General features: G+C 48.0%; 1 protein-coding gene across 2 annotated transcripts in view; it reads left to right on the top strand.

The window, feature by feature from the left end:
• Positions 1-4819: 4819 nt before the first annotated feature.
• GLT1D1 (glycosyltransferase 1 domain containing 1) overlaps positions 4820-20024 on the top strand; it is a 93769-nt gene continuing 78564 nt past the window's right edge. For both annotated transcript variants that reach the window (XM_081251727.1, XM_081251728.1), the window contains exon 1: positions 4820-5253. In XM_081251727.1, the coding sequence (XP_081107853.1) occupies positions 5186-5253 (68 nt within the window). In that variant the 5' untranslated portion in view covers positions 4820-5185. The remainder of the gene's footprint in view (positions 5254-20024) is intronic.

Here is a 20024-nt window from a genome sequence, read left to right as displayed (position 1 = left end):
ATACAGTGCCCTTCAGGAAAAAAATCAAGTTTCACCGATGATTAAAAAATGCAAAAAGAGGGATGCTTTGTTACTTGAATGGAGAAATACCCAGTGTTCGCAATGTTTTGGTAGATGAGTGTGTGTGTAAATGACCAATGCAGAGTTACATTGTACGACTGTTCTGGAGGACAATTAGTCACTTGTATGAAAACCACATTTGCCTACACTTTGAAAGTGGAATTCCATTTCTGGGAACTTAAGAATGTGTGCAGAGACTTAGCTATAAAATGTTCATTGCAGTGTTGCTTAAAATAGCAAAAAGAGGGCTTCCCTGGTGGCGCAGTGGTTGAGAGTCTGCCTGCCGATGCAAGGAACACAGGTTTGTGCCCCAGTCTGGGAAGATCCCACATGCCGCAGAGCGGCTGGGCCCGTGAGCCATGGCCGCTGAGCCTGCGCGTCCGGAGCCTGTGCTCCACAACGGGAGAGGCCACAACAGTGAGAGGCCCGCGTACCACAAAAAACAGCAAAAAGATTAGAAACAGCAAAGATACACAATAAGAAGGCATTGGTTAAGTAAATTACAGTGCTTGCATGCACTGGAGTGTTATGTAGTTACTCGCGTGATACTGTAGAAGTAGGTTCTGAGAAGTATTGCTGATATGTCATTGTATTAGTTTTCTGTGCTGTGTAACAAATGACCCCAACCTTAGCGGCTCAAACAACAGGCACCTATTATCTGGCAGCTCTGCAGGTTGGGAGACTGGCCATGCCTGACTGGGTTCTCAGCTCAGGGTCTCACAAAGCTGACAGCGAGGTGTGGATGGGGCTGAGATCTCACCTAGAGCTCTTTCCAGCTCCTGTGCTTGTGGCCGAGTGTAGTTCCTTGAGGTGGGGGGGTTAGGGGGGCCCATCTCACGCTGGCTGGCAGTTGGGGGCTGCTCTCAGCCCCTCGTACCTGCCAGTACTCCTTGTCACGCAGCCCCCCCTTTATCCCCAAAGCCAGCAACAGAGAATCTCCCTGACATCGTGTCCTCTCTCATACTTTGCATCTTTCCAACATCAGGAAATGCCCAGTCCCTTTAAAGAAACAGCTGTTGGGTTTGACTCACCCTGCATATGGAGGGCAACTGATTTGGGAATTGAATCACTTCTGCAAATTCTCTTCACAGCACCACCTGGATGGGTGTTTGAACTGGAAGAAGGTGTAAAACAGGAGGTGGGAAATCTTGGGGGCCAAGTTAGAATTTTGCCTATCACAATTGCAAAAAGAGCAGTAACTCCCCCCCCCCACCGAAGTGTAGAGTGTTCCTATTTTTTGGTAACAATCACACACAAAAAACAGGATAAAAGTTAACAACTGAGTCCGAAAGAGAGCCAAAGAATCATAGTAAAGAATTCACATTGCCTGTGTTACTTCGGGAGGTCTCCTGCTTTCTGTGTCTCAGTTTCCTCATCTGCAAAGTGGTGAGAACCATAGTACCTACCGTTTAAGACTGGGTGGGGGGACTGAGGAGTATGGCAGAGTGCTTAGAACATTGCCAAGCACAGGTGAGCACCACTATTACCATGATTATTTGTGAAGTCTGGAAAAACTTGAAACCAAAGTGTTTATAGCCTTTTTCTCAGATAGTGGGATGCTGTGTGATTTTAAAATTCTGTTTTGTTTATCTGTATGGCTATGTAACAAAACTTGGTTATGTAATAAAAATAAATTGAAAATTTTAAAGATTAACTATGGGCCTCTGCAAATAACAGGTTGTTACTGGAAGCAGTTAGAACATCTTCCCTTTAGTAAACCTCCGGTGTGCACAGAATTGGACTTGTGTCTCTTCCGTAATTAGAAATAGGAAGCCTTATAGCTGCACCAAATGCTGTCAGACTCACTGTCTCATTCAGCAGTGCTGAGAATCTTTGGGGAGAGCATCCTCCTGCTGAAAAGTTATGAAACGAGTCTGCCCAGCCATCAGAACAGCAGTGGGAATCACAGGCCTGCTTTCTTGCCCGAAGCTCAAGGGAAAATCACTTACTCCTGGTTGACTTCCACATGTTCATTAAACAACACTAGAAGGAACTAGTTGCTTTCAGACCAACAGCTTTTTTTTTTTTTGCATTTGGTCACTTTTAAGTGCTGTCAGTGAAAGCCAGAAAAAGGAAACATAACCACTGCACTTAAACCACAGTTCAGTTCTGCATGTATCTTTTTTTTTTTTTTATGAAGATCTCTTTCTCTCTCTCTCTCTGTCTCTCTGTCACACACACACAGCATTTGTAGTTCTCAGTACTATGGAGAGGAATGATGGTGCAAAGATGGAAAACTCTGATGGAAATAAAGAAGCAGAATGCCTCACTTATTAATATCATGAAGGGAAAAAAAAAGAGAAAAGCATGTCAAATGTTGCTTTTTTTTGGCTGCACCACGTGGATTGCAGGATCTTAGTTCCCGGATCAGGGATGGAACCCAGGCCCTCGGCAGTAAAAGTGCAGAATCTTAACCACTGGACCTACAGGGAATTCCCCTGAACTGTTGATTTTTATCACAGACCCATTTCTAAAGTCAATATGCCCACAGTGCCCTCCCTTGAAAACACTATCACTTTTATACAGGGTAGATAATTTTCCCTGGTGCTAGGAACTAAAGAGATGGTCTGAGCAACCACTACGATCAAAGGAAAAACAAATTTTTCTCTACATATATTTTAAGACCCTTATGTTAGAAGCATCTGGAGAAATCTCCTAAGAGATGCCAACAACCTTTTCTGTTCTACCCCCTGCCCCCCCTAATTATTTCTACATTATTCAATAATAACACAGTTGTCTTCGTACTCTTTTATATTACCTACTTGGGAGAATCATAAAAGACTTCATCAAAATGAACTAATTAACTATGATACTGTTTATAGTTCTTATTTTCCAAATGCGTAAACGGAAGCCATGAAAGGATAAAGTTATGGGCCCCCAAAGATATGTCAGAATCTCTTACCTCATGGAACTGGTGTATTCCAGAAAAATCGAATAAAAGCCAGTTTCAGCCCAGAAAATCCTATTGTGGCAGCACTGACTTTCACTAAAAAAAAAATTAGGAATGCACTCTCATGGGAATAAAATCTCACAACAGCAAATTCAGTGGTTTTATTTAATCCAACAAACATCTATTGAGGGCCTTCCCAGTGCAGGACGTTGTCCCCAGCAAGCGGAGGTTAGAGCTGTGGGTGAGCTCAGGACCAGGGTGAGGGGTGGGCTGACCACTCCCTGATCATGAAACATAATATGGGGTCAGTACAGAAGGGACAGAGAGCGTGGGGGGGAGGGGGAGGGCATGTGTGGAGAACAGTCCCAGATGAGTCACTGGGGGCCTTCGTACACGCAGCCATCTGTGAAAGGGACCTCTGAAGTGGATTGAATGGTAGCCCTGAAAAAGATAATGTCCACATCCTAGTCCACCGTTTTATTCAGAGTGGCAAGGTACCCAGCTAACAGACTGTATTTCCCAGCTGCCTTGGGTGGAAGATGTGGTCATGTGCACAGTAAGATAAAGTCACAGAGGCCGTGCGTAATTCCACGAGGGGCCCTTAAAATGAAATGCACCATTTTGCCCTCCCTTCTTGCTGGCCTGTAATGTGAATGTGATGGGTGGAGCTCTGTCAGTCACATTGCACCTAGAGGCCATCTTAAGAATAAAGGCCAGGGACTTCCCTGGTGGCGCAGTGGTTAAGAATCCGCCTGCCAATGCAGGGGACATGGGTTCGAGCCCTGGTCTGGGAAGATTCCCACATGCCACGGAGCAACTAAGCCCGAGCGCCACAACTACTGAGCCCACGTGCCACAACTACTGAAGCCCGCGTGCTCTAGAGCCCGTGCCCCGCAACAAGAGAAGCCACAGCAATGAGAAGCCTGTGCACCACAACGAAGGGTAGCCTCCGCTTGCGGCAACTAGGGAAAGCTCAGGTGCAGCGACGAAGACCCAACGCAGCCAAAAATAAATAAATAAAAATTAAAAAATAATAAAGAATAAAGGCCACACAAGACCGTGCTGGAGAAGAAAGAGAGAGGTCTCTGTCCCTGGTGACTATGCAGCCAAGATATAAACTTCAACTTCTTCTAACAACAGGAATACAGATTGAGCTCACAAAGGAATTGAAATGCACTTACAACCACTGTGGTAAACTGGGGAGCTCAGGTCCCATCTGTTAAACAAGGAGGCCACCTGACTAGGGGGTGCTTAAATGCCTAGGTTCTTCCTTAAACCAAAACCTAAGCTGTAAATGCCTCAAGGTTACAGAATTGAAACCTAAAGACAGCCAATCACAAAGAGGCAACTAGACTTTCAGCAGTAGCCAATCAATAATTCCCTTACTTTGATTATGCCTTTTAGGTATAAAAGCGTCACCGCAGCTCCTGTTTGTGGGCCCTCCTGGCCACTTCCGGTTCTGTGCTACCCAGTTAGAGTAAACTTGTGCTCTAACTAAAAATTTAAATAGCCCTCAGTTTCTCTCAACACTTCTGAAGGGGCACCTGCTTCTTAGCTCTGTTTACTGTGGGAAAGATGGCTGCTATTGCCCCACTCTCATTTTCAAGAGATACCAGAAATCCCTGGTGGTGGCCCCATGGAAGTGGACACTGCTCACCCTAGTCCCCTTGGGAGTCCACCCATGGCCTCCTCTGGTCCCTGTGGCAGGGAATCGGCCATCACCCCTGGTACCGACCACCGTGGAAAGGGACCCGCGGACCCCTGGTCCCCATGGCAGTAGCGCGCAGCCACCCTGGTCCCTCTGAGTGTGTGTGTGGGGGGGGGAGGGAGCCTGTGGCCAACCCTGGTCCCAGTGGCAGGGGACTGTGGCCACCCACCCCTTGTCTCTGTGCGAAGGGACCCGAAATCACCTCTGGTGACAGTCCCCATGGAAGCAGACCTGCGGCCGCTCCGGGACCCCCGTGGGAGTCCCTTCTGGTTCCCTTGGAGGGGACCCAGGGATCCCCTGCCGCTGGTCCCGTGGGAGGGGCCCCGCGCCCAGTCTCCCACCCCCCGGACACGCCCCCCCGCCGCCGCCCCGCGCGCCCCTAACCCCCGGCCCCGGAACCGGCGAGCGCGGGCGCGGCCTGGGGAGCGGCGGGAGGGCTGACGGACCCCAGCCGCCCCGGCCCGCGTCCCCGCCCCGCCCCGGGCCCGGCCTTGGCAGGTGGTGGACGGCCGGGCGGCGGCGGCGCCATGCGGCTCCTGTTCCTGGCGGTGCTCCGGCGGCACACGGGCAACGCCATCACGGCCCAGCGCGTCCGGTAGGTGCGGCGGCGGCCCGGGTCCCGGCGGGGGCACCGGCCGGGGGCGCGGGGGTCGGCCCGGCCTCCCCGAACCGCGCGCCCAAACGGACCGGCCGGAGGGTGCGGGGCCCGGCGTAGCGCGGGGCGGCGAGGGGCGCGAGTCCGGCTCCGGCGCGGGTGCCCGGGCCCCGCCCGGCGCTGCGGTCCTACCGCTCCCCTGAGGCCGCTCGGCCGCTGACGCCGCTGGTGCCCGGCGCCTGGGCGGCCCCGCGAGGCAGGCAGCGCGACGGAGGCTGCTCGGCCGTCTTCACGGACGCTCCGTATTGATCGTGAGCGCCCTAGGTTTGGGGAGGCGGCGCCGGAACGCGAAGTCGGGGCTTCGGGACACGGCACGTCTGCGGGGACGGGAGAGAAAGAGTACAAACACATGGGTGTAAATATACAGTGATACCTACAGACCCGTGTACACACACCCGCCAGGGCCGCTTGTGCGCGTGCGCTGTTTTAGGCGGGATGCTCCGGGGAGCCCTCCTTGTTAGAGTGACGTTTGCGCCGCATCCTGGGTGCGACGAGGGTCCCTTGAAGCTGGGGCGGACTGGCGGGGTTGGGCGGGGGGAGTAGGGGTGGACCAGGATTTCCAGGCAGAAGGCGCAGCAAAAGTGCAAACCAGTGTTACTGGACCTGCCATCCAAAGTAGCCTTTCCTTGGACTTCCCTGGCGGTCCAATGGTTAAGACTCTAAGCTTCAACTGCAGGGGGCACGGGTTCAATCCCTGGTCGGGGAACTAAGATCCCGCGTGCCTGCGAAAAAACAAAACAAACCGCCCACAAAGTAGCCTTTCCTCTTCCCCTCTGCCATTTCCACGTTCCCCATCTCCTTGCTTGGTTATCTTCTTAACATTTATCTTTTCCTGCAGTTATCTTGTTTTCTAGGTTTATTCCTCCACTTTTTCTCTTCTCCCTGCTGGAAGGTAAGTCCCCAGGGCAGGGAGGGAGCTGATTAGTGCCTGAAGTTTCATAGCAGCTTTTTTTTTTTTTTTTTTTAAGCAAACTGACTTGCTTCATGAAATTTCTCAATGGACTTCCCCTCTGTGGGCCTTCTTTCTCATCATCCAAATGAGTGATTGGGGCTACACCTCCCCTTTCACATCCCTTTCTCCTCAAATATGTTAGTTCTCCTAAAGAGCAGCAGCGACAGGATACATCAGTCTTCTGAAGTTCACGGTTAGGTTTTTCCCATGAGGATTTTCACTGCACAGGTTTATCTTAAGTCAGTGGCACCGCTGTCACTCATTTGGAAGGCAGCTATGCTCACCACTTTATTTATTTATTTTTTGGCCGTGCTGTGTGGCATGCGGGATCTTAATTCCCCCACCAGGGGTCGAACCCCTGCCCCCTTCCGTGAAAGTGTGGAGTCTTAACCACTGGACCGCCAGGGAAGTCCCAGCTGTCACCCATTTGGACATAAACAGCCAGGAGGCACATGGTGGTCTCTGCCCTCATGGAGCACATTCCAGTGGGGGGAGAGAGAGATTACAGGATTAACCAGAAACGAAGGAGGTGACTGGGGCTGCGGCTTCAGAGGAGGACTCTTTGAGGAGGTGACATTCAGGCCAAGACCCCAGTGACAGAAGGAGGCAGCCACTCAAGGATCTGGAAGGATGGATGGACCTGGGACAGAGTAATAGCACGGACACAGGTCCTGGGGCCAGAGCAAGCTTGACAGGCTTGAGAAACAGAAAGAATCCATGCTCTCTGGACTAAGGCAAAGAAGGGAGGTCAGAGAGAGGGGGGCCAGTCCAGCAGAGCCGCACCCATAGTTTACGCTGTGGAAACCCCTACCTCGAGCTGTACACCGGAGCTCAAATCTTCCAAAGGCTTGCAGCCACCAAGGGGCCCTCAGGGGAGCCAGGCGGGCACTTCCACGGACATGCAGCAGCGTGCAGGGCCCTTTAGTTACTTGGTTCTTTGTTTTCCTGGCTGTGCATGATGCAGAATAAAGATTGTTCCTTGTGCTTTGCTCTGTCTTCAGAGCCAGGCTTTGGTCTCCCCTTCACTCAGGAAGGATTGCTCGGGGGTGGGGGGGGGAGAAAAAGGGAAAAGCGGAAGTTGCTGGAAGACATCTTCTGTCTTGTGAAAGCCTAGGTTCCTTGAGGAAATGATGCTCGGTGTCCTGAAGGGGAGGGGAGGGAGGTTTCCATGGTGACAGGCTTCCCTGGGAGCCAATTACCAGGAAGCAGTGAGAACCAGAGGAGCTCCTCAAACGTTCTCTGGGGAAGACCCCTGCGACCCTCAAGGGACCCTGGTCAGCAGCAGAGGGAGTCCCCCCTCAAATGAGTAAGGTCGGGGTCCTCATCAGTCTAGCAGGGGAGGGTGTCTGAGTTAATTAAGAAGGGACTTAAAAGAAGAAGAAATGAGTCTGTTCTTGCACACTCAAGTTTGTAGTTGTGAATGAACACCCGATACATAAATAGCGACGCTGACTTGTGAGGGCACATCCGTACAGGACTGGACACGTAGGATGCTCTGGGGAACCACCCCACGCTAGACGTGGGATGGTTCAGGCATCGCAAACTGGTAGAAAGACCCAAGCTCTGGAGCAGACCTGCCTTCACAAGTCAGCTTCCCTGCTTAAAATCCCTAAGATCTAAGCCAGGTTACATAATTGCAGCTCAGACCTGCCACACAGGCTTGTTACCAGGATCAAATAGGAGTTAATACATTTTCAGTGTTTTGAACCAGGCTTGGTGCTTAGTACGCACTTAATGAACATGGGCTATTCGTAAGAATATGAACCTGAGTTGGCGAGGCAGGGAAGGGTTAGTGTCGGGGCGGGGTGTCTCAGGCAGAGGGGTAGCAGGTAGCATGTGGGCAAGAGCGGATCCCTTCCCAAACTGAGCTGTGCAAACTTAGCGGTATAGAATGTTCTAGGTCAGTGCTTCTCCCTGGGAGCAGAGGAGGAAGGAGTGATTTTGCCCCCGGGGACATGGAGTAGTACATGGAGGCATTTTTGTTGTCACAGCTGGGGGTGAGGGGCTCCTGGCATCCAGTGGGTAGAGGCCAGGTGTGCAGCTACACACCCTGCAATGCACGGAACAGCCCTACGACAAAGACTGAACGAGCTCAAAATGTCAGTGGTACCGAGGCTGACAAACCCCGCTCTCGGGGGAGTCTGCAGACGTGGCTGAGAGGCAGGTAGGATGCAAGTCACACAGGACCTGCAGTTTTGTGCCAGGCACGGGATGCAACCATGAAACGCTATCAGATTTATATGTCGTTGAAGATGGTTTGGGCTGCAGCCTGAAGGGTAGATCAGGATGGTGGCAGAGGAGATGCCATTTGGAAGTGACATATTTAAGAAGTGAGATGCACAGGGCTTGGAAATTGAATATGGAGAGTGTCAAACGACAAAACGATTACAATTTAGTAATGACGCTGATGCCCCTCATTCAAGGGAAAACAGTCCACGGATTGGGGGGCACAGCGCCTCCCAAGCAGCCTAGCCCTCTTCTGAGCGATTTTGGCTGAGAGCGAGTTTTATAGAATCTCAGAAGCAACAACATGGAAACAGGGCATAACTGGCTAGGCCATCGGGGATTTCCTTACAAGGTAGCAGGCCCTGTTTTTCTAGGGTCAGGGACCACGCCAAAGATGAGTCAGAGCATCGTGACTGATGTGTATTGTTTCCTTGACCACGAGGCCTGTCCTATGCACAGACTGACTTATGCTGAGATTGTGACATCAGCCGGGCCCTGGGGTGGCCTCCACTTTGTGGGTCCTGATCTACAAATTAACTTCATCAGGAGTGAGGGGAAAAAAAAAATCCACAACTTCCTTCATTAGAGAGGGAAAATACTGAGAGAAAACCAAGAAAAGCTGGGTATATTGGGGTCTTTGTAGTAACCTTGGACCTCTGCTGTCCAGGAGTTTTTTAGAAGGTGTAGGTGATGGAGAAGGCATGTGGGGGGAATGTTTGTCTGGGGCTTGATAACTAGAGAGGGAGTGTTTTATTGTCTGTGTGGCACCTTACATATCCTTTGGTACAATCAGTCTGCCCTGGGTCAGGTAACTTTCCCTTCTAACCTAGGGGCTGTTTGCTAGAATTTTTAAAACCCTAATCAGGGCCTACTCGCTGGGGTTGTCTCCTAAGCACTATAAATGTTAGAAACCTGCATCAGAGGTTTTTTTCACCTCTGAACAAAAAGGAGCTATGTTTGGGGTATGCAGTTTGCTGGCACTGTTACATGGGCTCTTGTGTGGATGAGAATCAGGGAGCCTGGCCTGCCCAGCAGCGCTGCTTTCTGCATCTCCATTTGGTCTGTGTCCCCATGGTGTCACCTGGGTCAGCTAGAAGCCAGGTGCAGCGAGGGGACCCACGGGTCCCCATTCACCTCTAATCCCCTGGGGCTGCCAACAGTTTCCAGAAGAACCAGGCAATCTTGAGGATCTCTAAATCAGGCGAAGGGGTTCAGATCAGTTGCTAACAGTGAAGGTCGAAACTTAAATTGCACAAGTCATAGATGTAAAAAAACCAAAAACAAAAGTCACACCGTTGCCTTAGTGACGAGGTAACAGGAGATCAGAGTTTCAAAGTGCACCTCCTGCTAGGCTAAAATAAATAACAGAGCTGAGCAGTTGGCCAGAGATCATCCACCTGCAAACCTAGAAGTATTTACTCTCTGACCATTTCCAGGGAAGGTATGCTGACCCCTTGCTCTAAACCGGACTATCAGAGACTCGCTAGACTACTGGGCCTCACACCTAGAGTTTGTCTGCAGCACTGCTAAGGGTTTAGGGAAATGCAGGAAAAGAGATGGAAAAGAAAGGAATTCCCTGCCAGCCCAGTGGTTAGGACCCTGCACTTTCACTGCCAAGGGCCCAGGTTCAATCCCTGGTTGGGGAGCTAAGATCCCGCAAGCCGCAAGGTATAGCCAAAAAAATCTTAAAATAGAATACGTACATACATACATACATACAAAATAAAAAGAGAGAGAGGTGGAAAAGAAGAAAAGGTGAAGGATTGAGGCTTCCTAGGTCCAGAGTAGGGAGTCCTAAAAGTCAGTGCTTGGATGAGCGCCCTGGCACCCAAGTGAATGCAGTGTCCCTGAGTGTGAGCAGCACTTTGTACAGTGGCTGTGACTCTGTGTTCTTCCTTCTGCCTTCATCTGGAAAAGGGTGTATAAAAGTGTTTTTATTTGAATGGGAAGCACTTTAGATAACAGAAGCAAACAAGACTTTCTGGAAACTCACTGGAAGGGAAAAAAAAAAGGAAGAAAGGCAAACATCATGGCATCCAATGCAACCCTGACCTTACTGCCCAGCTGCCTTCTGCTGGTCTAAGTTTGAATTCTGCTGTAAGTGCCAAGCATATGGGAAGGAAAAAAGCCTGAGCCTATTCAAGTTTTCTACTTTTTCTTTAGAAGATGCCAAGGAAATGATGCCGAAAATTTGGCCTCTGTGCCCCGGTGCCAAATTGAATCTCGGAAGCAGAGTTTTCGGTGAAGTAGAAAACAATAGCTTTATTGCTTTGCCAGGCACAGGGGGCCACAGTGGGCTAATGCCCTCGAAAACTGTGTGTCCCAACCCGGGAGGATTTGGTGAGGAGTTGTTTTGGTTTTTGTTTGTTTTGGCCAAGCCATGCGGCATTCGGGATCTTAGTTCCCCAACCAGGGATTGAACCCATGCTGCCTGCAGTGGAAGCCTGGAGTCTTAACCACTGGACCACCAGGGAAGTCCCTGAGGAGTTTTATAGCAATGGGTCAAGGGCGGGGTTGCTGATAAGGATCAGGGTGTGTGCAGGGCCTACATTCCTTTAATCTGGCCTCAGGTGGTCTGGTGAGCTTCTGTGGTTCTCAGAGGTTATCAAACTGTGACCTTCTCTCTGGAATGAAAACTGCTTTATCAAGTAGTTAACATTTTCCATTTGTTGGGGGTTTTAATTCTGCTGAAGAGCTCAAAGATATTGTTCTGTGTATCCCTTCAGGTGGAACCAGGACCTTGTCCCAAGGTTTCTTTTTTATAGTTTTATAGTTCTTTTTATAGTTTCTTTTTTTTAATTAATTTTTATTGGAGTATAGTTGCTTTACAATGTTGTGTTAGTTTCTGCTATACAGCAACGTGAATCAGTTATATGTGTACATATATCTCCTGTTTTTTAGATTTCCTTCCCATTTAGGTCACCACAGTGCATTGAGTTCCCTGTGCTATAGAGCGGGTTCTCATTAGTTATCTATTTTATACATCGTAGTGTATATATGTCAATCCCAGTCTCCTAATTCATCCCATCCCCCTGCACTGTTGTGTCCTGACTGCTCCCCCCTTGTCTCTGCATCCCCTCCCTCTGCTGATTAGCAACTGTTTGAACCTGCCCTTTGGAACTCAGGGGAGGTCATGGAGGCTGCAGCGTATTTCCTACCAACAAGGAATGGGGGACACAAAAAGGCTTCTGAGCCCAGTAGCCCCACAGGGTCCTGCTCAGTTTCAGAAACTGCAGATGCACTTTAAGTCAGTGGGAAGAGGCTATTTCCTTTCCTCCCCGTGATGTAATCATTGTCGCTTATTGTTTTCATTTGGCAAATATTTATTATTGAGCATCTCTAGTGGGTACAGCACTGTGAAGACCCTGGGCGTGGAGCCAGGGAAGGACAGGTGAGCCCTGCAGAAGCCAGCAGCCATTCAACCAGAGGATTTTTAGCACATCAGCTCAGTTCTAAGCCCTGTCATTTGAAAGAAGTTTCCAGCCTTCTAGCACGAACATGCGATTACACAGATTATTTAATTACAATATGATCCGTGCTAGGAAGAAGTGCTGGGTGGTAAGAGAATGTTCAAAGGACAGACCTAGTTCTAGGGGGGGTCCGGGAGGCTCCCCTGAGAAATAGTTTTTTCTTTCTCATACAGTTTTTTTTATTGAGATATAATTCACATACCATAAAATTCACCCTTTTAAAAACATCCAATTCAGTGGGTTTTAGTATATTCATAAAGTCACACACCATTGCCACTATCTAATTTCAAAACATTTTCAGCCGTCTCAAAAGGCACCCCAGACCCATTAGCAGTCACACCCCCCCCATGCTCCCTCCCCCAGCTCTGGACAACCACTAATCTTTCTGTCCCCATGGATTTGCCTATTCTGGACATCTCATATAAATGGAATCATACACTATGTGGTCCTTTTTGAGGACTTTACATAATGCATCAGTACTTAATTCTTTTATAGCTGAATAATACATTCCGTTGATGGGCATATCACATTTTGCTTGTCCATCCATCAGTTGAAGGACATTTGGGTTGTTTCCACTTACTGGCTACTATGAATAGTGCCGCTGTGAACATATGCGTATGAGAAATAACTTTTTAAGCTGGGGTTTCAAACCTGTAGGTTAGCTGGGTGAAGAGGGAGAGAGGTTGGGAACAGCATTCCTGGCCAAGGGACCTGTATGTGCGGATGCCCTGAGGCAGGAAGGGGCTTGTGGAGTTGAGAAGCCGAGGCAGTTGAAGAGCCAGCAAGAGAGAGCAGCTGGCCTGGCAAGCATGAGCCGAATCATTGCCACAGTGAAGGTTCTGGATTGAATGCTAACAGGATTGCAGAGTGAGGGACTGAGGTGGCGACATAGGGAGGGAGAGTATAGATTTGAAAATGATTTGGAAGGACCTGGGATGATGCAGCAGAGGAGAGACAAGATGTCAGAGATGCTCGTGGGGCTCTGGTGTGTGCTGCCGAGTGAGCAGTGGGCACTTCGCACTGTGTTACTCAACCGAACCTTGGGTCCACACGCCCGATGCACAGCAAAGCCAATCTACTGACACCAGGTTGTGGTGAAGGAAAGTACAGTGTTTATTGCAGGTGCCAAGTAAGGAGAACAGGCAGCTCATGCTCCAAAGACCCGAACTCCCCAGTGGTTTTCAGGGAAGTGTTTTTAAAGGCAACATTTGGGATGAGGGCTGCAGGGTGCATGCCTTTCTTTTGATTGGTTGATGGAGAGGTAACGGAGTGATGTTCTGGGAATCTCAGTCCTCAGGGTCCACATGCTTATGCTCAGTGTGTAGTCACCATCCTCCACCTGGGTGAGGGGTCTTAGTTCTTGCAGAACAACTCAAAGAGATGCATCAGATTGTTATCTGTATCACTTCAGGAGGATCTAGGACTCTGTTTTATCACTGAACTATTGTTTCTTTTCTTCTTTTAAAAATTTTTTTTTCCTTTTTTATTTATTTTTGTTTTTGTTGTTTTGAACTATTGTTTCTTGACTGCTTCTGCTCTGTTTCTGTGTCCCCTCCCTTTCCCTAATTAGTGACTTCTTGAGTCTACTCTTTGGAATTCAGGGAGGGTCTAGGAGACTAAAGCCTTTTTCTCCAAACAAGAAACGGGAGACAGGGAGGGGCTTTGGGACCCTCTGAGGTCAAAGGACTGTTGCCGTGGAGGGGATGGAGGGGCATGGGGGAAAGATAACCCGCTGTGGTCGGAGATTCTGATGGCTTACAAGGAGCTAGATGCAACAAGTGGATTTTATATCAGTGAACAAGAAAGACTCTAAGCTGCTGGTCTATAATCTTCGCAGAGATTTTCAGCCTCACATCACTGAAAACCCAACCCCAATCGGCCTGGACAAGGACTGGGATTTCGTGGCTTATTCTATAAGAGGTCTGGAGGTGGGGTGGGCTTCAGGCATGATTTTGCAGCTAAGATGACATGGGCAGGAGTCAGTGGCTCTCTGTGTCTTGGGTCCACTTCCCACTCCTGTCAGGTTTTCTTTCCTAGCACCTTCCAACCCTACATCCATCCAGTTCAAGCCCAGCAAGAAACAGTGAGTTTGAGTGTCTGAAAGTGCAGCCCCAGGTCCCAAATTGCATACCCCGGGATGGGAGTGTACATAGGTGGGGTGCTCTTGTTGGATCCGGGGGTTGGGTGCTTCCCGTTCAAATGAGTGGCGGGGACATTCAAGGCTGCAGGAAGCGGGGACATGGGAATGGATGCTATGAAGGCCACACGTTTCAGAGTGAAAGCTTTACTGATTCTTATCAATAAAGGAAAGGGGAGAAGCAGACCTGTGAACTTTTGAAGACTTAAGGGAATAACAAACATTGTTGGCATTGAAGGAGCAGGAAATAACTTGCAGGGGACGTGGTTAAAATTGGGAAGTTTTGGGGCTTCCCTGGTGGCGCAGTGGTTGAGAGTCCGCCTGCCGATGCAGGGGACACGGGTTCGTGCCCCGGTCTGGGAAGATCCCACATGCCGCGGAGTGGCTGGGCCCGTGAGCCATGGCTGCTGAGCCTGCGCGTCCGGAGCCTAAAAAAAAAAAAAAAATTGGGAAGTTTTTTCACAGAAATCCAAATACCTGGCTTCTCTTGGCGAACTGGCAGAACTGGCCACTGTGAGACAGTGTCTGCATGGTACCCACTGTCTAGAGCTGAAGAGGATTTAATCCAGCTTGTTCAGACATAAAGGGAGCCACGCATGTCATTTAAAACGTTCTAGTAGTCACTTTAAACAAAGCAGAAAGAAACAGATTAAATTAATTTTAATAATACATTCCCATGAACTCAGTATATCCAAATATCATTGCAGCATGTCATCAGTACAGAAATTACGAATGAGCTGTATGTATATTTTACACTCAGCACACCTCTGTTCAGACTTGCCATGTCCGCAGTGCTCAGTTGGCGCACTTTGCCTTATTAGACAGTGCAGGACTGACCCCTGCAGATGGGACCTTTCTCTCCCATTTGGTGGAGGGCTCCTCATGCCTCATGGTCCCCACTGCCCCCTGTCTCCCCATTCATCTATTTCAGCAGTCTGAGCTCAGCAGACATTTGGGTTTGAGACCTGATCTAGATGCTTTGCCTGTTTTGTGATTGTATTTTTGCTTCCTTTTAAAAAGAGTGATTTCCTAACAGTAATTCTCTTGAGTACAGGATTCCCATTAGAATTGCATTAAAAAAGTAGATACACTTTACTGTTTACAAAACACACCCACAAAGGTAATATGCACGGTAACACCATGTCCTGCAAATGGGTTATTGTCTCACTTCATTTACGGAAGGGCAAGGGGGATGGTGCCCTGTCCAGTTTACCTTTCCAAACTGGGGCTCACGGGTTCACGCGGGCATTGCATTCACACAAAGGCCTTCATCTTGCTGAGCTCCACCGTGGATTCAAGACCAGCATCGTTTCTTTTACTGTATCAGACATTTTTGGAATATTGTCAGAGAGTAACATTTCACAGCTCAACACAGGTGACTTCGCCCCACCAGTGACATGACACTGTTTCCCCCCCAGGTGAGCCTTGGTTGACATCACTGGGCTGCCAGTAGGTGCCGTGTCCTGTGAGAAGCATTGCTCCCAGCCAGCCGCTCGCACTCAGAGGCCCACAGCATGGGACGGCCTTAAGGAATATTAGATTCCTGTTTCCCATCTCAGGATCATGCAGGGGCTCATGGCTATGGAATGGAATGCAATTCGTGTTGCCTGCCCTATCTCTTTTTTTTCTCTTGTTATCTTTTTTTTTCTTTAATCAAGACATCATAGTTTATGGAAATTCACATAAGTTAAACACACAAATGATTAAGCCTTTTTGTGTACTCATTTAAAGAGGATGGCTTTCAGCCAGGTGGAAGCAGGTAGAGTCCCACTGAATCTTTGAATTTTGGGTCAGGGGTGTGCAAGGAGCTTCAGTCAATTCCTGGAACATGCTCAAAGTCCCTTAATTTATTGGAGATGCTTTCATTCTCAAAAAAATAAATAAATAAAAAGCCTTCCTTAAGCCAAATAAGCCAGAACTCCTGGGACATAATAGGTGCTCAGAGAATTTATTAGTTGAATCAAGTTATCACTCACAGAAGTGATGCCGAAAGCTCGGCATTGGTGCACCAGTGCCAAATCAAATCTCGGAGACAGAGTTTTGGGTGAAGTAGAAAAGAGTAGCTTTATTGCTTTACCAGGCAAAGGGGGGCCACAGCGGGCTCCTGCCCTTGAAACTGTGTGTCCCAATCCAAACTTAAAATTGGGAAGTTTTTTCACAGAAATTCAAACACTTGGTGAGGAGTTTTATAGTAGTGGTTCAAGGATGGGGTTGCTGATAAGGATTAGGGTGTGTGCAGGGCCTGGGCTCCTTTAATCTGGTCTCAGGTAAGATCTTCAACCAGGACCCTGCCCCTAGGCTGCGCTGTTGTTTCTTGGCTGCTCCTCAGCTGTCTCTGCATCCCCTCCCTTCCCTGATTAGCAGTTGTTTGAACCCGCCCTCTGGAACTCAGGGAAGGTTGTGTGGGCTGAATGAAGCCTGTTTCCTGCAAACAAGAAACGGGGGACACAGAAAAGACTTTGTGCCCAGGAGCCCCACAGGGTCCTGCTCAGTTTCAGAAGGAACCAGAACAGAGCAATTTAAAGGTGTTACAAGACAACTGGAAAGAAGGCTTGAGTATCAGTCCATAGAGAATTAAGATTAAAAAAAAAAACTATTCTGGAATATTAATGAGATCATAAAGCTAGTGTTGGGCTTCCCTGGTGGTGCAGTGGTTAAGAATCCACCTGCCAATGCAGGGGACACAGGTTTGAGCCCTGGTCTGGGAAGATCCCACATGCCGTGGAGCAACTGGGCCCATGCGCCACAACTACTGAGCCTGCGCTCTAGAGCCTGTGAGCCACCACTACTGAGCCTGCCTGTGCCCCGCAACAAGAGAGGCTGCGACGGTGAACCGCGATGAAGAGTGGGCCCCGCTTGCCGCAACGAGGAAAGCCCTCGCACAGAAATGAAGACACAACACAGCCATAAATAAATAAATAAATAAATAAATAAATAAAGCTAGTGTTGAAATGCCATTTGAAAATAGGTTTAATAAATCAAGAACGAGCCGTTATCTGTACCTAACCATTTATCAACACCTTTTTATTTTTGCCTTCTCATTTTAAAGTTTTAAGAAGATGGAATAACAATTGTTTCACCCATCCTCTGAAGCACATTGCATCCTTAGTTTTGCATGATGTGTATTTTTAGGCTGAAGCGAGCGGATAGCTAGACTGCCTGCAGGCTTCTGTCCTGGCTCTGCTTAACAGTTAGTTGCCATCAGCATTTCCAGACGAGTTTGGGGGTGCGTGGTGGCTGTGGTTCGGGCGGCTGTGATTGGATCGGCATTAACAGTGGAAATGATAAGATCAAGATACTCAGCATGCTTCAAGAGCAGAAGCCAACTCAAGTCTCCAGCCCTTAGTTTTTCTTTCTTGGCCCAGTGACAGCTGCAGTCTTGTGCATTTAATTTACAACACAAAAGAGAAAACAGAGAAAGAGAGAGGAAATTTAGCATTCCCGTAATATAGTAGGTGATGATTCTCACCATATTCCCCAGAGTGGGTGCAGGCTTGAGGATTTGGATCTAACGTTTCTTCAGAGGTCCTTAGTTCCCCTGAGGCTCCCACTGTATAAGCAGGTTGGTCATTTTATGGTCATTTTGCTTAAAGATTCTAGATCCTTCATTCTTCTATGTTTACTCTTATTATTTGATACACTATTGCCCCTAAGTGCAAGCCAGCTAATCCATCTGGTGTTCAGCTGAAGAGTAACAATCTTTATTATTGCTGGAGTTAGGGGGAAAAATGGCTATATTGGGTTTAAACTTTGTACTATAGTATCTTCTGGATGATTTAAGAGATTTTCAAGGGTAATTTTAAGTGTCCTTGATTGCCACCTATGTGCTGATTTTGTGTGTTTTTTCCAATTTTTTTTTTTTTGGAGTATAGTTGATTTACAATGTTGCATTAGTTTCAGGTGTACCACAAAGTGATTCAGTTCTCTACACACACACACACACACACACACACACATTCTTTTTCAGATTCTTTTCCATTATAGGTTATTACAAGATATTGAGTATAGTTCCCTGTGCTATACAGTAGGTCCTTGTAGGTTATTGATTCTGTAATAGAAGCACTAAGTACGATGTGACTGCCTTGTTCATATAACTGCATCCCAGAGTGATTGTGGTAGCGATGGGCTCGGAGAACAATGGAAACAGTAAGAGAGATGGCTGTGTTAGCAGCAGTGGCTTTCAGATTTCACCAAAGGGAGCTGGCATTGGGGAACGTTGGAACATGGTCATGGGACTCAGAAGACATGATGCGTTGCGTGTCCTGCAGGTGGAAGGGCTGGACTGGAGCTAAGGGTGTCAAGAGTGGGATGTGCCTGGCTGTGCAGGGGGTGAAGGCTATGAAGGGTACTGTGTGCTAGGCTAGGGCGTTTGGACTTGATCCCAGAGACACATTCAGCCATTAGTTTATTCAGTAAGCAAGACAGATCCAGGCCCCATTCTCATGGAGTTGACAATTGGGCTGACTACCCCAAGCCATTTGAGGTTTTTTGTTTTGTTTTGTTTGCGGTACACGGGCCTCTCACTGTTGTGGCCTCTCCTGTTGCGGAGCACAGGCTCCGGATGCGCAGGCTCAGTGGCCATGGCTCACGGGCCCAGCTGCTCCGCGGCATGTGGGATCTTCCCGGACCGGGGCACGAACCCGTGTCCCCTGCATTGGCAGGCGGACTCTCAACCACTGCGCTACCAGGGAAGCCCTGTTTTGTTTTTTAAAAATTTTTTTTTGGCTGTGCCGTGCAGCATGCAGAATCTTAGTTCCCCAACCAGGGATCAAACTCACATCCCCTGCAGTGGAAGCACAGAGTCTTACCCACTGGACTGCCAGGGGAGTCCCCATTTGAGGGTTTTAATGAACCTGGTTGTATATTCACGTGCACCTCAAACAATTTTAAAAGGTAATATATGCACCTGGTCAAAGAATCTAGCTATGCAAAATGGTGTGTGATGAGAAGATAATCTCTCCCCCACCCTGGTCCCTGGTCCTCTTTAGACAGATTCATTATTATCTATTTCTTCTGTATCCTTCTAGAGATGTTCTGTGCACACATACTATATATGCACAAAGTGTTCTTCACCTTTTGAAGAACACTTCATTAACGATGTGTCCTCTTTTCATTAACGATGTGTCTTGGAGTTCGTTCTAAATGACTTCACAGTGATATTCACTCTTTTCATGGCATCAGACCTGAGTACCTCATATGCACCATAATATGACCGGTCCCCTACTGATGCACACTGAGGTCAGTGTTAGTCTTTTTGCTACTTCGGATATAGCCTCGGTGCTTGTTCTTGGGTGCATGTTTTGCACTCATATCCAAGTGTGTCTTTGGAATCAGTTCTGAGAAGTGGAGTTGTTTGGTCACAGAGTTTGTGCATTTTAAATATATTAGCTGTTTCTACTTTGCCCACAGAAGAGGTTGTACCAGTTTACCCAGTATAGGAATGTTTATTTCATGAAGCCATAGGCAGACTTTTTTTCTTTACAAATTTTCTACATTAAAAGGATGACTGAAGTTGATCACCATTTCTCATATTTAAAAGCCCAATTGTAGGGGCTTTTTTGTTTTTGTTTTGTTTTGTTTTGTTTTGTTTGGCATGGACTGCAATTTTATGGCGATACCTATTTTTCTATTGGGTTGTTAGGGTTTCTTATTGATTTATGAGAGTTCTTTATATATTAAGCAAATTAGCTTCTTTCCTTTGGTAAGTGTTGTAAATAGTTGTTGTTTTCCCCCCCAGTTTCTCATTTGTCCTTTGATTTTGCTCATGCTATTCCTGCCATTCAGGAAGTTTCTTTTTGGTTTATCGGATTTGTATTTTAGATTTCTGTTGCAAGGAACTGAACCGAGATGAGAAGAAAAGAGACATATTTGAAAGATATTTGGGAGGTAGAATGGAAAGGCCATGGAGTATTTCTTGAAGCTCTGA

The sequence above is a fragment of the Mesoplodon bidens genome (genome assembly GCF_964165515.1).
Source record: "Mesoplodon bidens genome assembly, chromosome: 13".
Taxonomy (NCBI): domain Eukaryota; kingdom Metazoa; phylum Chordata; class Mammalia; order Artiodactyla; family Ziphiidae; genus Mesoplodon; species Mesoplodon bidens.
The sequence above is the reverse complement of the archived record's forward strand: the minus strand, read 5'-3'. Positions and strand labels throughout refer to the sequence as shown.